The following is a 20983-nucleotide window of genomic DNA, read 5'->3' on the forward strand; positions in this document are numbered from 1 at the left end:
ATAAAAGAAAAAAAAAGTTAAAAAGAAGTTTAACTTTATCTTTTTTTATGTTATTAAACCATGTGACATGTAAGTGATAATTGTGGTGTCGTTGAGATAAGAGTATTAGTTTTTCCATAATTCGGTGTGTATCAACTTTTTTCCAATCTCCTCCTTTTTTATTGTTGACTAACAAGAAGCTTCATTTCAATTTTTAGTGGATGTAGGCCAAATGAGCTAAACCATATTAATTTGTGTCTTGATATCTAATTTATTATGTCTTGCGTAAATTTTCTTGATATCTTAGACTTACGATAATCGAGTCGTTAATCTGTGATGGTGGTCATTTGAAGCTAAAGGGAAAGAAGAAAAGAAAATTTGCAACTTTAATCCAATGTTTCAAAACTTCTTCAATTACATCCCTTGGAAAAATGGCTAAGAACAAAAAATTGCAGAAGGTCCATTTAAATTAGAAGACCATGAGATGCGAAGCAAAATAATAGAATAGAGAAAAAAAAGATATAATGTTAAGCGACTTCTCAACAATCATTTAAAACTATGAAAATAAAAAATCAATATATACATATGTGTGTGTTTGTAACTTTAAATCATGGATATGTATTTTTTATACTGTAAACTTGTAACAACCGAAAAAAAAGTATAAATATATATATTTAAATTATTATTTTTTAGTTGAAGATAAACTTTTTGTTTTAAAAATTACTTTAAAGATAATTTGTTTTTAGAATTAGAATATATATATATATATATATATATATAAAAAAATGAGTTTTATTAAATCTTTATCTTGATTTGTTATAAAAGCTTTAAATACTAGGTTTTATTTTCTTAAACTATTAGACCTAGTTTTCTTGATCGCACAATACTCCTTTATACTATAGGCCCATGTGAGGGTAAGCCAACACTTGTCATTTTACTATAGGCTCACGTGAGGGTAAGGAGCACAATGCTCCTTTATACTATTCACAATCCTATGGAGAGATGACAATGGACTAGAATATGAATTGGAGAGAAAAGACAATACAAATTGTTTATATAAAAAATGCAAGCATCAATTTACTTTAATAAAAAGAAACAACCTTTAATGAAAAATAGTTAGCTCCTTTAACCGTAAGCAGAAATCTTGTCCTTACTACTTTAAATGTTTGACAACTAAGAGAGCTAAATGCAAAAAGCAAAAACTTTTTATAAAATTTAATCAATTGTCAATTTTGTAATAGTGGTGAGGACATGATTTAGTCTTTACCATTAAGGGGCCGTTAAATTATATAATATATCCATTTACTTTTAATATTTGGAATGAATTATTATAAATAATATCTGAATTATTATGAATAATATATATTATCTGAAATACATAATTTTAAAACAATATTTTTTGAACTATCAACTTACCTTTCATATTTTTCTTCTTAAAAGAATATAATTTGATAATATAATAAATGAATTTTACTCCATATAACATTAATTATGTAATTGTATTTTTTAAAAAATATTAAAATTGAAAAGTCTTATATTAATATGAATTCTACCCAATAACATACAAAAATTAAAAATTAATACATACGTAATTAATATAAAAAATCTAAAATATTAAATTAATTTAAGAAAATCTATTATATAAATGCAAATTATATTAGATTAATGTATAAATTATATGAATATTCATGAGGGCGCTTTTGGAATATTATATAAATTTAGAAGAATAAATCCTACGAAACAAACGTGGCTATCTAGATATTCTCGGTCTACGAAACAAAACGTGGTCATCTGAAGATGTCGGACATCTGAAATTCCAGGCATCTGAAGATGTCGGACATCTGAAATTCCAGGCATCTGAAGATTCCGAACATCTAAAGATTTCAGACATCTCAATTCTCAAAAAACAAACAGACCCCTGGAGAGAAGTTTTTCCAACTTTAATCGGAGAGGGGAGAATACAAGAAAAGAAGAAAACATTTAGTTGGAGAAAGAGAAAGTGAAGAATACCAATTGAGATTTAATCTCAACTGGAATTAATCTCAACCCGTTTTAACTTCCAGATCCCTGCCAGAATCCAATTTATAAAGATAGGAGAGAAATCAAATATCTAGTCTCATACAAACTATACTCTAATTTGCACATCTCCATATTAACCATTTGGGTCAAATCATTTATTATTATTACACAGAAGTTATATCAATGTCTTTTTTTAGTACTGGGTAGGAACGTTGACGTGAGATTGAACTTACAACCACTTGACTAGAGATATATGCTAATTACCACTTGGCTGGCTGAGGATTGAACTTTTTTTCTTTTTAGATTATTTCTTTTGACACATGATTCAACTTCAAAACTACATTATTAATCTTAATTTTTCACAACAACGGATAATAAATATGGCACATAAAAATTAAAATAATAAAATATTATATTTTATCACGAAGTTTTAGTTCACAAATCCCAACCAGAACGGGAAGGGAAATGAAGAAAATGAAGAAGTTTTTAATTTCTTTAAGAAAGGAACTCCAACTTCGAATCACAACGATATGCAATAGGTGAACAAGAAGTTTAATGACTTACTCTCTAATCACAAATCCTTCTGGGGCCTGCTTCAACCAACATTTCGCCCCCTAAATAATGAACTGAAACGAAGACAATTAAAATATGGCTTAACAAATGGAGAGCAGAGAGAGAGAAGAAGGCAGGTTTAAGGTTGAAAATGGAGTGAAAACTTACAGTTAAAACTTAAAAGGGAGTGTTTCACTCTTGCTTCCCACTTTTCTGTTCAGAACCTTTGAGGAAGCGCAGGAACCAGTAAGCAGAAGATTTAGGGTGGCGAGTAAGGTGATTATTGTAGTCTACATAAACCAATCCAAATCGCTTGGTGTATCCCTGAGCCCACTCAAAGTTGTCCAATAATGACCATGCAAAGTAACCCCTAACGTCTGCTCCATCCCTGTGCACCAACTCATCATTCAACCATGCACTTTGGGGGATATATTCACACACAACAAACTAAAACAATGCAAGACCCTCGAAAGGAAAATTATAATGGGTGGCAAAATTAATTCATGCCAAAATAATTTGCAAATAAGACAAATCTTATATCACTAATATAATATTTATTTTAGCATCGATAAAAAATATTACTGATATATATCATTTGTGATAAAAATATATAACTAATTTAGTATTTATATGCTAAAGTATATAATTGATATATTTAATATCACCCACGTACCATTCTTTACCAAATATAAAGGATATGGTTGACATACCATTTTTGTATCATTGATAAAGTATATCACTAATACATCAAAATAAAAATATAAAATATATCATTGAGATACTATTTTTGTATGTTGATAGAGTATGTCATTAATATTTCTAGATAAAGTATGTATTTTTGGGTCAGATCTACTAATATTGCAAAAGCCTCATGTTAAAAAAGCATAGTTTAAGACTCTAGTAAATCAACGTAATCATCATAAAAAAAAAAAACAAAGAAACATGTTAAAGGACCAAGCAGACCTGATTGCCTTAGCTACTTCAGCCAGATACTTCTTATAATAACTAACTCTCAGTTTGTCATCAAGCATATCTTGAAGTGGGCAAAGGTCATTTTCTTCGTCATCCATGCCTGTAATCAGAAACGTACAAAACATGTTAGTAAAATAACTAAGAAGTAAGGGCTCAGGTTTTAATCATCTCAAAAATAAATCACTTAAATATTATGCTCCATTGCATATATAGCAATCTCGTCCAAAATAATAGTAAATCAAGGACAAGATTAAAAGATTCTTAATATTGCACAAATTTAAGTCCCTCTCAATTTTACAAAAACCAATCAACATATTTCAACCTCACACATCTATAAGTTATAAATGTTTATAACTGATTTATGTCTAGTAGTCTATCAAAGATAGACGTATAATATTGATAGACGTTTATTAGTGAATAACGTCTATTAGTGATATACTATAGAAATGGTATATCAGTGATATACGGGTAAAGAGGCAATTACATAATAATGTCTAAAGAGGTGCGCAAATTTTTTTTTTTTTTTAAATTGCCATATCTGTAAAAGGAGATTCTGTGACAGATTTGTAATATGGTAACTTACCAATTATAATTTCCCTAAATATTAATCGCGTACGTCATTATTCAAAATACATGATCCCTCTGTTTCAAGATTCTACATTTGCCAGTTTGAATGAAAAAATTGAAAAGACCACTGCAGAACTCGGTTAAAAAATGGTCCACACCCATTGTAAAACATTATTTTATACTTGGTTGAAAAAATAAACTGTAATTTTCCTTCTAACTGGAAAACTCATCTCGATCCCACAATGTTCAAAAGGCTTTAATGCACATACCGTTCTCAGTTATGATGATAGTTGGATTATTGTATTTCTGTGTTATGTAATTTAGAACCTTTCGGATGCCCCAAGGAACAATGTAGAGCCATTCTGATGCCGCCTGCATGTAAATTGTTCAACAAAATGGAGATCACGTGATAGACACATGCCAGCTGAAAATGCCTTTTATTGCAGCTTTAAGAACTAAGAAGTATGGTGTGGATGTGTCTCTTGTGATGTGTTCCATGCTCATGGAAGAGAGAGAGAGAGAGAGAGAGAGCGCCATACCTTCTCGCCAATAAGCTCACCGTCTTCCCATTGAACTGATAATAACAGAAATGTTAAACATAATTCTTGTCCTAAAACACACACAGAGAGAGAGAGAGAGAGAGAGAGAGAGATATATATATACCAAGTCTTGCCATCTTTTGTGCTTTGTAGAAATCACCTTGATCAGGGCTCTCTGCTACATCAGCAATAAACCTTGATGTGTAGTGATTCAGACCCACAAAGTCCACACTATTCATAATCAACTCCTTTTCTTCTTCAGTGAATTTCGGAAGGTTATCTCCAAGTTGTTCACGCATAACTTCAGGATAATCTCCATAATATATTGGGTGCAGGTACCTATTCAAATTTTAATAGTTGAAACTACTAAATAGTAATGGAAGGGAGAGATTTTAAGCAACTCTCGGAGTTGTTGTTTACTTATTTATTGCTTTTTTTTTTCCTTTAAATAAGAAACATTTTTTTCAGAGAGTTGAAAAATTACCAAGTGTTCGAAAGTACAAAGTCCCTACAAATAGTATTGTAAGGACCCTTATTGCTTTTTAGTATTAAAAAAAAAAGGAAAAAAAAAGAAAAAAGAAAGAAGAAATAAAACCGACATTTTGATGAGGGAAACTCCAAATTGTTTTAAGTTGACAGGTGTCATAAGGTTTAAAAAAAAAAGAATTGAATAAAGCAAAGTTATATGGAAATATGGGTTTGAAAATGGAGAGGGCAACGGGAGAGAGACAAAGCAGGGAAGAAGGGATTCAAGCTTTGTACTAGTGCTGAAAATTGGAATTAAAACTCGGAACGTTTCCTAAACATTGAGTAAGAAAAACCATGGAAATATGGAACTCTTAAGAAGTGTAGATTAGTGACTAAGAACTTCTTTGGATTTGTGAGATTTTCTGTTTATTCAAGAACTGAAAACTATCGTAGACATGGTTAAGAACAGAAAGATGGCCTTGGCTAACTGGTTAAGCAGAAAGTGTGAGATTGTTCTCTGGGTTTTGCAATGGAAAATCGGTAAAGAGGAGAAGTTATACCAAATGAGGAAATGTGGGGGCTGTTGAGGAAGAGAGAGGGAAAGATTGCAGGTAAAGCCTATGGGTCTTTTAGGGAACTTTTGAGGTTTAATTAAAGGGAGCTAATGGTCTAGGAAATAACATATGGTCAAAAGTTCCAAAACTTATAATCCATGAGATGAACTAAAACAAGAAATACCGCTATGATAGTAACCTATTTGTGCCAAGGAAACACAAGGATTACCCCATGGTGAATTATTATCATCATAGGAAAACAATATGAAAACGCTTGTTCATGTAGGAGGTGAGAGAGGTAGATATTACAAAATGGTATAACTCCTTCCCGTCTCCCCAACAATACTAAGAATCCATAAGAATCCAGAAATTACCACCCGAGATGAAAATCAAGGCGTCTTGATGCAGCAGTCGTGTCTTCAACACTACTTGAATTAGCTTCAGACCATTCACAATCTACAGACAGGCCTATTTGCCCTCCCTGATGTTCCTGAAAAAAGATGAGGAGAATGAAAAAAATACCAAATATTGTTTATATGATTACAGAAGGCATACGAAATTTTTTTTAACTCTTCCTGCAGAAAGAATAGAACTTCAAGACTTATTTCTTATTATGGGAACAAAATAAATGACCTAATCAAACAATATCTGTTGAATATTTCATGTCAATTTAGACTCATTGCCTTCTAATTAAGTCCAGGAGCAGAAATAAACTTGAATTTGAGGTTGGGATTGTAAATAAACAAGGACAGCCTGCCACAATCACAGGATATACTAGAAAAAGATACGATATCGTGACAGAAAACTAATAGAACATAGGAAATTATAAGTTTTTCAGCATTTCAGAAACGTAAATTTTTAGGCCACATTCCCCATGTGACTGCATCTGTTGGGGATAAAAAAGTCAATTATATATATCTCAATCACAAATGAAGACAATATTAACTCATCCCAAAGCAGGTTCTGATTCAAATTATAGCATAAGTCAATTCGAAATAAGCTTAAAAGAATAGATAAATCAACCTAAACTTTAAGCAACAAGAACGATAAATAGAGATTAAGAAAAGAGAGATCAACATAGGATTTATACTGGTTCACCTAACATCGCCTACGTCTAGTTCTCTACGACTATTGTAGGTTCCACTAAAAATGTAAGAGAGAATCTTCCAAGAGTTTACGATCTCTATACAATTATTTTTTTTCACTTTTCTCTCAAAGAAAAACACTCACAAATCACTCAAGAAGCTCTCTTAAATTGGAGAGTAATTATAATTATGGGCGGACATTCATGAATCACAAATAAAGATCCAAAAATGTAAGAGAGAATCCTCCAAGAGTTTACAATTTCTATACAATTATTTCTTTCACTTTTCTCTCAAAGAAAAACACTCACAAATCACTCAAGAAGCTCTCTTAAATTGGAGAGTAATTATAATTATGGGCGGACATTCATGAATCACAAATAAAGATCCTTCTTTAAAAGTAATCGCATGTAAGAAAATCTGTTGGGCTAGCCAACCAGCACAGCAAACACCCTCTCAAATTGTTGCAAAGCGCCCCAGATTGTTACTGGTATGTCACCCCCACTCCAGTAAAAGAACTTGTTCTTCATTGCAAGGTCCCTCATCATTTCCTTGCTATCACTTAGTATAGGATCACCTTATAAAATTACTATCTCCACCTAATAATTGTTTTCTCAGTAACTTGAATACCTCCCAATATTTCTAATAACTGATCCTTAAGAGGACAGCACAGCTTCTAAGCCAACTGGGAAGAAGTTCTCAATCACTTTAATACTTGGCGGAGATCAAAAAATTCCAATTCATCTCCTACCCTATTTTTTTTAACAAGAAACAAACTTTTCATTGATAATATGAAAAGGAAGAAAATGTTTATAGATACAAACTCCCAAAGGAAGCGAAAAAGATAAAAAACACCCAACAAAGAACCACCGTGAAAAAGATACAAGAGAATAGGACAAAATGCCAAAACCACACGCTGCAAACTGCAAAAGCAACCCCACTAAACCTAAAGCCAAAGTTGGAATGAGAAGACTTGAGAAAAAAACTTCTTCAAGGCTTGATAATTTGATGTAGTTAAGTAGTTGCTTCATAGCTTTTCTCATTTATTAGCTACTGTTATAGCTTTTATTTTAGTAGCTTTACTTTTACTGCACAGTAACAATAGTTACTCATGTACTTCTTAAGCTTGAAACCTCTATAAATAGGTTTCTCAGATCCTCGCTATGGTAGGCACCATTGAACCTCCTTTTGAAAAAATTAGCGTCGATGATTGATTTCTACGAGGGTGATCCCAAGTCTCTCGAAAAAGCGAAAAGAATCTTTCTATCGTTTTAGAAGAAATCTCTTGAAAGGATAGAAGAATTGGAAGGGGGAGAGAGTTCTTCGTTGAATAAGAGACCAAGCTTCCTTCAAAAAACTCTTCATCAGATTTTGAAGAGTCTGCTTCAATTCGTCTCCTACTTGAATAGACTTTTCCCGATGACACCATAAGCACCCTATATTCCTTTGTTTATTTAATTGGTAACTTGATTCTTTCAACTAACTCCCGAGTTATGAATAAATAGATAAATAAACTCCCGAGTTTTGAAATTATTATGTGTTGCTTTACAATCTATCATCACAAGTACAATCTGACTGTCATCTGCCCCCATTAGTTCATGATGTGTCATGAAGTTAAGTGAACAAACCTATTGAGGATTAGACCACCAAGTTAGTCAATGCCACATGCTCCCCTAATGTTAATCCTTCTGCTCCTTACTTCAATTGCCTACTCTTAGTATCTTTCTATACAACAAAATCTGTAATTCTTTATTTTTACCTTGACGATCAAGTGTATATTCCATTTTCTTTTTAACAAGATACGAACTTTTCATTGATAAATGAAAAGGAACAAAATTGTTCAAGGATACAAATTCCTAATAGGAGTGAAAAGAGAAAGCATAAAAATAGAACAAATCAAATTGACAAGGGGAAAGAGATAATCAAATATCTGAATGAACATACTCATCATAAAATAGAACAATAAATAAATAAATAAGGAAGGTGCTTAGTGTAGGCAGGTTTGGATATTATACCTTATACTTCTTTCGATAGATTGATACAGCAGTTGAATGGGCCAAGATTTGGTGGTGTGCAACCAAATATTGTTCAACTGATGAATTTTCCCATCTTCCTGGAGCAAAGATACCATTTCCATATCCATTTACGGCAGTTTGAAGAGGCTCATTAATTGTAATCCAGTTCTTTACTCTATCACCAAAACTTGCGAAACAAGTTTCTGCGTAGATTGCAAAGTAATTTCTGTTTGTTTGCCAAGCAAGTTATAAAACTATGGTTGTTAACATGGAGTTTGCAAAAGAATCTTCACAAATATATGAGATTTAAATGTTTACACAACCTATAATAAAAATAAGACAAATGATAAATAAAAAATAGTAAAGTAGTCTCCAAACTATGTTAGTTTTTTAATAGACATGCTGAGTGTAGATGTCAAGTTAACAAACATGACCTGCAAAAAAAAAAAAGAATTCTCAAGATGTTCAACTAACATTATTATGGTGCTTGCAGAAACAACAATCAAATTAGTGTGTCGAAGTAATATAGGGAGAATTCAGCAAAGCATCTATGTCACATAAAGCAGGCATACCTAAAATGATTATGTATGTAGTTTCCTATTTATAGGATAGGTGTTTGAATATTATTGAATCACTGAGGATAGGGTCCTTCATCAAATTAGAAGGTTAATTGATAGAAGAATCATGTGCAGAGATGAAACTCTTCTGGAGGAGTTTGGAGTGGGGAGGAGTTAGGTGGATTTGTGGCTTTAGAGGAGGTTGCTACGTGGTGAGTGAGGCTAAGCAGAACACCAAGCCCAAGCTGAGGAGGTTGTCTATGATAGGCAAATGTTACAACCATACTTGAACAGGATCTATTCTATAAGTTGTACAACTGAGTTCTTGAGTTCTAAAAATGATAGGCAAATATTTTTCATGCATGATATAAGACAAGCGATTACTCAATTAGATATCGTTTAGCAAAAGCGAGCCTTCAAAAGGTCATCTAATACAAGTTGTATCAAGTGAACGTGTCTTTTGAGGGGCATGTAATGTTGTTTGAAGTGCTAGTTCAGCCATGAGATACCATATCAAACGGATGGACTAGACTTTCCAATATCTTTGTGTCTCTCACTCCTTGCTCAACTCAAACGTGAAGCCTAGTAAAAAGCATCTAAAAAATGTAACTGTCAACATAAGTTAACAATTGAGTTTCCTCCATGGTAACTTCTAAATTAAGTTGCCAATAAAAATGGGAGGCGTAAAATCAAGCATCTTCATATTATGAGCGATGGTTGTGATGATTTCTTCAATCCATACCATTATATTAACTTAGAAAACGTAATCCATGTCTCCCTAAAGGGCAGTCCAGTTGGCAAAGGTTTGGAGTCTCTTGGTCATTATGGCTTAGAGGTCTCAAGTTCGAACCTTCTTGTGAGTTTAATACAAAAAAATCATTGATGTCTCCCAGGTTCGGGTCTTGGGGTCGGTGCGGTTACTCCCAATTATCAAAAAAAAAAAAAATGTAATCCATGTATGGCCAATAATCAGCTAAGCCATTCGACGTGACAACTCATGGTTGAACAAAGCTTTCAAACATAAGCTAGGCATCAACCACCTTGCTAACTTGCTCGACATGGCTTGGGTTGGCCTAGAAAAAGGTCCTTAGGGTCTTGATCAAGGCAAGTATAAGGAGCATAATAAGGCTTTGCTAGTGTTACAATAACGAGCCTACAACTTTGTGAAGAAAGGTGGCAGATGGTAAGTTCCATGGGCAATGGTTAGATTCCCAGTTTGGGCAAGTTTTTGAGCTTTAAGAGTCGGGCTACAACAATCAAGCTTGAAGAGGTAGCATGTGTGGGATAAGCAAGATTAAAGATGGTAGCATGAACTTTGTCTAGTTGGATGATTGGAGCAGAGGGGGAAGCTTTAAAAATCACTATTGTTCCCAGGACTTTTCCTTTCAATGAAAAAGGAAGATAAAACCAAGAATGTGTGGGATAAGCAAGCAAATAGATTGGAGAGCCACTTTCCGATAGAAAGTTGGAAGAGCAGAACACCCTTATGATTTATGAATGTGTTGAACAAAATATTTCATTTCCACCTCAGCGATCAAGGAAAGTAGAATCTTGAGAAAAATAGAGTGCTCTCTGTCAAGTTTCATTTTGCCTCCCTATTTGAAAGGGAGCCATGTTGCCTCATAAATGTTGCAAAACTAAAAAAAAATAGAGGTTGCCAAAGAATTGCAAAGTTTTCGTCTAGTCTCTAGAATTAGGTAGCCTCAACACATTGAACAAGGTACTGAAATGGTTCTTACTCCTAATTAGAGGATGCTAATCACCTTTCTTGTTTGTCCTTAGTCATGGTTTTTTTTCGGTTCAAGTTGTGGAACGCTTTGTATATGTCATGGGCAAGCTATTGAATCTCCAGATCATGTTTTCATTCAATACGATCAAGCTATCAAGTTTTGGGACATGCCTGTTTTCCTCCTACAATGGCCTTATGCTCTTGCTTTCAAGGTAGCCGGTATTTTCTCATTCCTCCTTAATAATCCATTCAAGGAGAACGCTAAAAGCTATAAATTATTTGGCTCAACTTTGTTACCAATTTCACCCCTAAGTGGCAGTCTCATGGATAAGGGCTTGGAGTCTCTTGGTCATACTGGTTTAGAGAACTTTGGTACCTCTTCAAGCTACAAAAACCTAAGTTTTGCACAAACGTATAAACCAAACACCTGTTAAAAAACTTTATATACCATTCATAAAACAATTTATAGAAAACAATGCACATAAGAATTAATATAGTTCTTTAACATCACATAGTTCTCAAGCAAAAAACTCACACAATTTCTCTATTCAACCACCCTCCAATTGCCTCATGAAGATGCAAAGGAAGATCCCAATGGTACAATGTTACATAAGGCTGAATTCCTGCAAAAAAAGAATAATAATAATAATAATAATGATAAATTAATTAACATCCAGCTACCAATTTGTCCTCTAACAGAGCTAAAAATGAAATTCAGAGGAAGAGATTTTTACCCTTTTCGAGAAGTGCATTGATTAGATTATTGTAGTAACTAATCCCTTCAACATTGACTTTGGTGCCCAAACCATCTGAAAGAGGAAAAGGATCATCAGTACAATTGCGAATTGCGATAAAACAACAAAAGGACAGTAAATCTGAAGAATTTCTGCGCGCTTATAATGCTCATGATGCTAAGAATTGAAAAGAACAGAACGTTGGTGGTTCAAAAGGCCAGTAAAAGTAACAGGAAGGAAATAAACAAGGTAGAGAGAAATAATATAACTACAAAAGTTCTTCAAAAGTATTGGAGGAAATAACGGGAAAACAGGACAATAACAAGAAAACGGAGAGGGAATGATTCTTTGTCTTTTTCAGTGTCCTTATGCCCTGCACTGCTGGTTTTTGCTATTCAAAGAATTCAATTTATTCTGGGTTTTCAGCAATATAGCAGTGGACAATGTTCATCAGTTACTCGTTGGCCCGATTGTACCCCCACAAAGTCGATTGTGTGTGGATAAATGCAGTCAAAGCTTTGCTCTATGAGCTTTGGTATGAAAGAAATCTCAGAATCTTCGAGGATCGTAGCAAATCTCTGCTTGATCGGTTTAGCTTGGCTAAATTTAAGGCCTCACAATGATGTTCCATGTCACCTCTATTCGGAAACTATTCTCCTTCCCTTATCTGTTTTATTTGGGAAGCTTTTAGCTTTATCTCTTAATTATTAAGTTTATCTGTTTTATTTTGTTTATTTCACTCTTTCGAGAGTTTGTATCCTTGAACATTTTCATTCATTTTCATTATTTAATGAGAAGTTTGTTTCTTGTTAAAAAAAAAAAATTAGGGTATCATAGAGCCTCGCTCCTTGGTCTTTGCACATAATGCTTATGACCCACCCCACAAACCTCAAAGGAGACTTCACTCATCTCAAAACTAGCTCTGAGAGATAATACAGTTTTTAAATTATTAAGGTTTCTATAAGAAGGCTTGACCCAAGACACCTTGGAGAGAATCTCCAAACATCCTATGCTCTTACCACTAGGACAATAACAAGAAGACAGAGAAGGAAAATTGTTTTTTTTAACAACTAGGGCAAAGGAGAGCCTCGCTCCTTGCACATTATGCTTATGACTCACCCCATAAACCTCAAAGGAGACTTCACTAATCTCAAAACTAGCTCTGAGGGATAATAAGGGTTTAAAATTATTAAGTTTTCTATTAGAAGGCTTGACCCAGGACACCTTGGAGAGAATCACCAAACATCTTATGCTATTACCACTAGGACCACATCTTGGGAGTGGTAAGAAAGGCAGGATTAGAAGTCCCAATTTTTTCGTTTCAACGGTTTGTTTACAACAATAGTGCAAATAGTGCAAAAATGATCATAAACATGCTACGAATTATGAATTTAAGATGTGGACCCAAACTCTACATGAATGAGATACTAAATGCAATAAATGATGGAAATTTTAAAATTAAAGAAATGTTAAGATGAAAGGATAAAAATAATAAACTCATTAAAAACCAATTTGTTAATGTATGTTTTATTCTATCATACTCTTTATATATTTTACAAGAAATGTAATTATCTTTTCTTCAAAAATGAATTCTGGTTGGATTGAGGTCACGGGAATACAAGAAAGACAAACATTAACAATATACGATGATGTTTAGCTGCCCCTTCAACTAACCTGAGTAGTTCCTTGTTGCTCTGTTGACTGACACAACTAACTAATATTCCTAAACCTTTGCATTAAACATTATCTAGATATTTTGATCTTAATTGACATATCTAATATATCATTGCTCAATTGAATTACTAAATTGAGCATCAGAGTAGCTATGAGAGTACTAATAGGGGTATATTGGGAATATCATTATGGTAATTAATTAGAGGTTAGTTGGATATAAATAGAGGTAGTACAGATAGAAGGGGGTCATCTTTGAGAATAGTCTAAGGTGACAAACGTAGTATAGTTCTTGGGAGAGATATAGGATAGAAGGAGTCATATTTAGGAATAGTCCAAGGTGAGCAACTTAGTATAGTTCTCAAGAAAAAGATAGCCCTCCCAACATACCCAAATAACTATACTAAGTTTTATATCCAACTTGCCCCTAACCAATTACCATAATATCCCTTCACTAATGTACTACTAATATTCCCAACATAGTCCTATTAATACTCTCACACTTTAGCTACCACAAGACTAGCGTGAGTTTATCCATCTCCACCAATCTTTCTTTTGCCAGGGAATTGGAGCTGACGAATAATTATTTCAGCAACAACATAAATAAATGTTTGAGATTTGTATGTTAATACATACGTTTTTCTCCTCTTCCTTTTTGATGTCTACATGCACGGCTACAAGGGTGTATCACATGTAACTGATATTCTTTTGATATTAGCAAAAATGCAGTAAAGATTTTACGAAGCACATACCAGGAAATATGCGGGACCATGATATTGAAAAACGGTAAGCATCAAATCCCAATTTTGCTATAAGTTCAACATCTTCCTAAACATACATAAAATAATAAATAAATAATGTAATTATTAAATATTAAAATTTTAATTTAATTTAAAAAAAACTGCATATATAAACATATAAAGAAATATATGACCTTTTTAGTATGTTTCTTTTTTTTATAAGAAACAACCAAGAGATAACCAGATACAAAAACGGCAGGAAGGGGGATGACGACTGACAAGCACCCAAACCAACGCAAAGGAGGCCGACAATATACCTTGTAGTTGATATTGGTCAAAAAATTAGAGAGTGGTTACAGTAAGCCCCATCTTCAACACTGCAATTGGAGGCAGTGAGGTCTTGTCAGATGATGAATTGAGTTTCTTTATTTGATCATTTTAGTGAGGCAGGTTTGCATGAATTTTGGGTATTGCTCAGTGGTTATCCAAGAGATGATATCTTTGTTCCTTTCTTTGGCGAATCAGTTGGTCTCTTCGGAGAAAGAGTTGGTTTGGGGGGCAACACTTTTTCTTAGAGGAATGGAAGAAATCAGATTCTTGATTTTTATTTAGTTCTGCAATTTTGCTTTTGTTGGTGCTAAAGCAGGACATTCCTTCTTGTTTTGAGTCAGATGAAATTTTTCTGGTTGAGGTGAAGTGGAGTCCTCTTTTTAGCTCGTTGTCTCAAGATCCTTGAAGGAGAAAGCAAGTCATTGGAGGATAGTTTCCATCTAGCCAAGATTAAAGCATCCCTTTCAGATTTCTAGTTTTTCACCCAATTTGTTATGTTGTTTTGGGTGGCCTTTATTGCTCAGCTTGTCTTTTTAGATTTCTCTCACTCCTTCGGAAGTTTGTATCTTTGAACAATTTTTATTCCTTTTCATACATTTAATGAAAAGTCCGTATCTTGTTCAAAAAAAATTGGAGGCAGTGAGATAGACAACATTGAGGAAGTAGAACACCTGTCTTTCTTTGTTTGCAAAAGGTTTTGTTTCTTTTTTAATCCATAAGTACAATGATAGAGCTTCCTTGGTTTTCAAGGAAATGGTCTTATCTTTTTCATCCAAAAGGCGACCTGAGAAAATTTCATGGTAGTATTCAGTGGTGTCTCTAGAAAACATCAACAGAAACTTAATATCTTAAAGAAATGGGTCAAACTAGCTGGGAGAATGAAAATGGATGAAAAGAGGGATTCAGAGTTCCTGCAAAACTAGCTGGAACATTTGAGAAATTAAGGTTTTTTGTGGGAAGAGCCTCAAGGTAAGGTGTCATTTGGTTAACTGGAGTCTGGAAATGACTTTTATTCATGTGGGTGGTCTCAGAATTGGTATAATAGAAATAAGAACTATTCTTCTAGCTAAGTTACTATAGATATACCCTTAAAACATCAAGCCCCCTAGCAATGAGTTGAAGCGGTGAATATGGGCTAGGTTGGAAGACAGGGCAAGAATCGGATTTTAGAAAAACCCTCAAACTTAGTTGAACCCTTGGCCCCCGAGCATTTCCTTTCCAGTTACCCTCATGCCATTAAATTCCAAATTCCAAATCTATGAAGTATTGTTGAAACATGGAAGACAACCGCTGGAGATTGAAGTAAAGAACTTGTATCCTTGAGAGGGAAACATAGAAATGAGCTGTCAGACTCGTACATTGGGCTTGGATGCCATAATCACACAAGAGACGAAAGCTGGAATCTAAATACCTCAGGCACATTTTAATATAATCTCATTTGTTCCACCTCAACGTCTCCTCTAGAACCCTCCAGGATGAATATTCAAAGGCACATGAAACGGAAAATGTCTAAGAAGGTAAAATTTTTCTTCTGTTCATTGCCCTCAAAGCATCAACACACAACACAAAGGTGACATACTATTATTTAATATTTGGAAAATTACATTGAATTAAAAATTTGAATTTTCAAAAAGAGAGTACTTTTCAATGTTTTCATATATGTTAGGAGAAGTAGCAAATAGAATAGCTTTTAACACACATTATAAACAAAGCATTATAGAAACAGTAACTTCTACTTTTGATTAAATATTTAGATCGGAAGGACTGCTGCTCATACACTGGTAATAGATTTTCATTCATGAAGATAGGATTTAACTTAAATCTTGAACTTAACTAGCAGTAACACTCTGTAAGAAAGTAAGAAGTAAGAATCCAGAATTGCAAAATAAAGTGACAATGAACAATAATCAAAAGAGCAAGTTTTTTTTTTCATGAGGAAAATAAATAAATGATGAACACTTTTTAAGGGTTATTTTGACCAACCTTGTATCTGTGATATTGATCCACAGCCACATCACCAGTGCTGCCATCAAGAATTTTGCCTGCAAACATGGTAGAAACGGAATAAGTTTAACAACAATGAAGAAATCAGTTTAGCTATCTGGGTAGAGAAATTTCAAGAGATGACCAATCTTGATTAAAGAACAATTGCTACCCTTAATATGTGAAAATTCATCCCAGATGCTAGGACCTCTTCCTCCCTCCTCGGCAGCTCCTTCAACCTGAAAAATCAAATTTATTAATCATACATAGTGACTTTTCTTCTAGTGCTGTGTCTAATGTTAGTTTTTTTTTTTTTTTTTTTTTTTTTAATATCCGTGAGCGACCGGACTAGTTTGCGCATACCTCGACTAATGTAACGGGACAACCACCCGATCCTATTACATTTGGTTGTCAACATAACTCGTAGGATATTAAATCTTAGGTACCGAGTTATTAAATCTTAGGTAGGTGGCCACCATGGTGCTGTGTCTAATGTTAGTTAATTAACTGATTAATAAAAGAATAAGTAACAGGACAACTTTATTCCTATAATTTTATTGAAATAGTGCAATGCATGTAAATTTATGTAATCTTCTTCACAAATAATGGTTTGATATATTTTAATACATTATTCTGATTCTAGAAACAATCTAAAGCCCATAACTTCTGTGAAAGACAAAACGTCTGAATTTCTTGCAAGTTCACTTTATTAAAATGGTGAAGAAGATTTGCAGGCAAAACGTTTTGCATTAGGACAGTCGAGTACTCCATCCTTATCAATGGGAAGTCGAGGGGTAGGATTATGCTTCGAGAGGCTTGAAACAAAGTGATCTCATCTCCCCCTTCCTTATCTTACTGGTTGGGGATATTAAGAGTAGAATTGTCTCGAGAAGAGTGGAGGGTAACATTCTTGAGAGAGTTCAAGTAGGGACGGAAAATCTATTCTTGTCCCATCTCCAGTTTGTTGATGACATGATCTTCTTTTGCTCGAGTAAAGAGGAGTCTTTTGTCAATCTCAACCGTATCTTGTCATTTTTAAGTCTAGTCTAAAGATTTAACAAAGGCAGGTGTCAAGAGTTAGACATTAATTGTGATCCTCCAAAGTTGAATAGATGGGCCTCGTTGGTGGATTGTGAGGTAGGTTCTTTCTTTCCTCCTATCTGAGGAAGAACTATGCTATTGACCAACCCTTTAGTAGTGACTTCGAATCAGTAGGCCTCTCCTTTTTTCTATTATAATCCTAGGAGTTTGTCTTTTTAGGATCCAGTTGTGGAAAAGGTTCAGAAGAAACGTCTATCTTCTCGGAAAAGAAAGTTTTTCTCCAAAAAATGTAGACTACTCTGATTCAGTCTGTTTTAAGTGGTTTTTCGCTTACTTCCTCTCTCCATTTAGGGTCCCTATATTGGTCGGTAGTTTTTTGTAAAAGCTTATGATAAACTTTTGTGGGAAATGGTTGATGAGGGGAAGGGTTCTCATTTGTAAAGTGGGAATCGGTCAGCAAACCATTAGATTAAGGGGGTCTAGACATTGGTAATTTGAAGGTGGGAAACAAGGCCTTGTGGCTAAATGGTTGTGGTGTGGCACTTTGCTCGAGAGATTAACGCCTGATGGCATAAGGTTATTGCCAACAAATATGGTCTCCATCCTTTTGAGTGGATATCGGGAAGGGTTTGAAAGGCACTTCCACAAATCTATAGAAAGCTATTTCTGATGAGTTTCCCGTCTTCTCTCACTTTATTTAGTGTTCTGTGGGTGAGAGCTCTGATATTTAATTTTCAGAGGATAGGTGGTTGAGGGATAGACCCCTCTACTCCTTGTTTACTCGTTTATACCATCTGTCATCGATGAGATCATCTGAAGTCCTTAGTCTTACCTCTTTTGGAAATTCTTCCTCTCTTACTCTTGGGTTCCATAATTTTTTGCACAATAGGGGAACGACGAATGTTGTGGTTCTTTTGTTCTTAGGGAGTATTCTATTAGTCCGGGGAGAAAGGATTCTCGTCTTTGGGGCCCAAACCTTCATAAGAGTTTCCGTGGATCTTTTTTTTGGTGTTTGGTGGACCCTTCCCCCTCCAATTACATTATCTTTTCCTTGTGGAAGGTTAAAATTCCTAAGAAGATTAATTTTTTTGTGGTATGTCCTTCACGATATAGTTAATTTGCTGGCTCTGGCTGCTGAAAACTTCACCCTCTATAAAGCCAAAAGAAAGCGAGTAATGGAAGCACACTACTTTCTTCTCTTCTGGTGGCTACTCTATCCTAAGTACTCCATTAGAATCCTTGAATGGTTGACCTCTTTTCATTCTTCATCAACCTTTCACGTCAAAAGGATAGCTACAAACTGGTTTGATAACAAAGAAACAACTTGACCCCGTTATTTTTCTTTCCTTTACCATATGTTTGAATTATTCAACCATTTTTTTTAATAAGAAACTGAACCTTCATGGAGAGAAATGAAAAATAGATAAAAAAAAACAAGGAGGGCATACAAAAAAATAACCTTGCAAAAGAGAACCTTAAAGAAACGGGCTCCAATCCAAAAGAATGAGATCTAACTGATGATTGCAAAAGACCTTAGTGACCGAACCCCAGAAAGAAGTATTAAACCTAATGAGGTCCCAAATATAATCCACAGTTTTCTCCACCCCCTAAACTTCCTCTCCAGCCCGATACCCATAATGTAGCCAGAAAACACGCTTGCCAAAGAAAACGACGATATTAACCATATTAACCATATTAACCAATGTGCTCACTGCAAACACCAAATCACTCTTTTAGTCCAAAGAGGTTAGTACTCACGTGTTGTCAAGGTATTAAATTTTCATATGTCCATATATTCGACATCGACATAAAAAGTGAGAGATTTGTATAGTATCACAAAACAACCAATAAAATATAAAAAAAATATCAACATAATATCACTAATATGGACATAATGTTAATGTTAATAATTTTAACTTATTTAAAAAGTGTGACATGCTTCTTTGTTAATTTAAATATTTGTAATGAATTTTTATTTTTATAACTTTTCAGAAATATCATCAACATCAAATCAATATTTAAAACCTCGCATGTTGCACATATATTTTAAAGTTTGAAAATAATTATTAATGGTAAAGTTGAAAAGTTATTCGATTGAATACAAAAAATATAAGAAGTAAATATGGTTTAAAATTGAACTAATAATTAACCTTTTAAACAAAGTAACTATTTACCAAAATTCTTTTTCTAAAAGAAAAATATAGTGATATAAATATATATCTATACTAAAAAAAACACACACACGTAATGAAACAAGCTATATGAAAATTTATAAATATGTTATAAAATTTTAATAATTAAAATATTAACATAAATAATTAACTATTATTAAAAAATAATTAAAATTAATTTCATATATCCAAATGTGAACCTTTAAAGTTGATTGCATTTATCAAAAATAATAAAATAAAATATTACAAAATTGCAACCAAATATATATATTTGAGAATATTTAGAAAATGAAACCATATTCGACAAAAAAGGAAATCATAACTTCTCTCCTTCCCATTTTAATATATATTATAGATATTTAAACTTTAGCTGCGAATCAAGAGAACCACAGAAATTTTCATGTTAGACTTTAATTAGTCTTTTCTGCCAAAAAAAAAAAAACTAATTTGAAACATTTCCAGTGTTAGCAAGAACTAATCACCGGTACTCAAAAAAAAAAAAAAAAAGAACTAATCACCGGCAGCTCTTTCCCCAATTTTGGGAATGGGATTAATAAAAGAGGAAGAAACGAAGAATCAGAGATCAAGAATATATCCTCGACTGTAATCTCCACCCTACAAATTATTGAACCAAAAAAAAGCAAAGAGAGAGATCAGGAAAACAATGCCTCAGGAGTTGCAATGACGGAAGTTTCAAAGTCGAAGAACAAAAAGGAATCAAGAAAGTTAAAAATTCAATTACACACGAACATTTATTTGAGAACATGATTGATGCGATTAATCCATTCAAATCAACAAAACAGAACAGAATCCAAAATAACAAACGATTAACGCAAAACCAGATCACATAAAACAAAATGCAGAAATCCGCATTAGTTATTGTTCGGATTTCTCTTCTTAAACAAGAAAATGGCACCTGATAAGCGGAAGTAGCAACGCCGAAGAAGAAGTTTGGAGGGAAGTCATCGCGAGATAGTTGTTTAGCGTTTGCGCCATCGGCTTCCTCTTGATGATCCTCTAGAAACTCCTTCTTCGCCATTGGCGTACAACGATCTTGTGTCTACTGTGGATCAGTGCGGGAAAATGCGATCGGAAATTGCAGAGAAAAATAGTGAACGTGTATTTATGGTGTGAGGAATGATAGTTGATATTTAGTGTTTATTTTTATTTTTATTTTTTATTTTTAGAAATGATATTTAGTGTTCTTGAGAGATGATGGATCGAATTTGTTTTAAGATTCAATAAATTCAATGAATTTCTATTGAACATACTAGTTAGAT

General features: G+C 33.6%; 1 protein-coding gene across 4 annotated transcripts; it reads right to left on the reverse strand.

The window, feature by feature from the left end:
* Window positions 1–1614: 1614 nt before the first annotated feature.
* On the reverse strand, window positions 1615–20830 carry BGLU42 (beta glucosidase 42). Of its 4 annotated transcripts, XR_015792670.1 has the most exons (16): window positions 20620–20760; window positions 20222–20318; window positions 16664–16730; window positions 16492–16550; window positions 14191–14266; window positions 11768–11842; window positions 11569–11656; window positions 8748–8973; window positions 6025–6140; window positions 4753–4967; window positions 4629–4663; window positions 4359–4461; window positions 3514–3622; window positions 2719–2938; window positions 2563–2624; window positions 1615–1917 (listed from the first exon to the last, which is right to left on the reverse strand). XR_015792670.1 is itself a non-coding variant. In XM_088127176.1 (15 exons), exons 1-14 carry the CDS (start codon window positions 20697–20699, stop codon window positions 2743–2745), a joined length of 1542 nt encoding a protein of 513 aa, XP_087983302.1. In that variant the 5' UTR covers window positions 20700–20760; the 3' UTR covers window positions 2393–2624; window positions 2719–2742. The 4 variants fall into 4 exon arrangements, 3 of the variants coding, with proteins under 3 accessions (XP_087983302.1, XP_022144517.1, XP_087983303.1); XM_088127176.1 differs by lacking the exon at window positions 1615–1917 and having other exon boundaries at window positions 2393–2624; XM_022288825.2 differs by lacking the exons at window positions 1615–1917; window positions 20222–20318 and having other exon boundaries at window positions 2393–2624; window positions 20620–20830.
* Between the last annotated feature and the right edge of the window lie 153 nt (window positions 20831–20983).

The sequence above is a fragment of the Momordica charantia genome, assembly GCF_013281855.1.
Source record: "Momordica charantia cultivar OHB3-1 chromosome 8 unlocalized genomic scaffold, Mcharantia_2.0 BLBB01000008.1, whole genome shotgun sequence".
Lineage (NCBI taxonomy): Eukaryota > Viridiplantae > Streptophyta > Magnoliopsida > Cucurbitales > Cucurbitaceae > Momordica > Momordica charantia.

What these genes read in the sequence shown, in the direction of transcription:
- BGLU42 (XM_088127176.1), bottom strand. Translation starts at nt 20,699, where the DNA reads ATGGCGCAAACGCTAAACAACTATCTCGCGATGACTTCCCTCCAAACT. An exon ending in TTGCTACTTCCGCTTATCAG is followed by an intron (nt 20,319 to 20,619) that starts GTGCCATTTTCT and finishes AATAATTTGTAG; the next exon opens with GGTGGAGATTACAGTCGAGG. An exon ending in TGAATTTTCACATATTAAGG is followed by an intron (nt 16,551 to 16,663) that starts GTAGCAATTGTT and finishes CCATGTTTGCAG; the next exon opens with GCAAAATTCTTGATGGCAGC.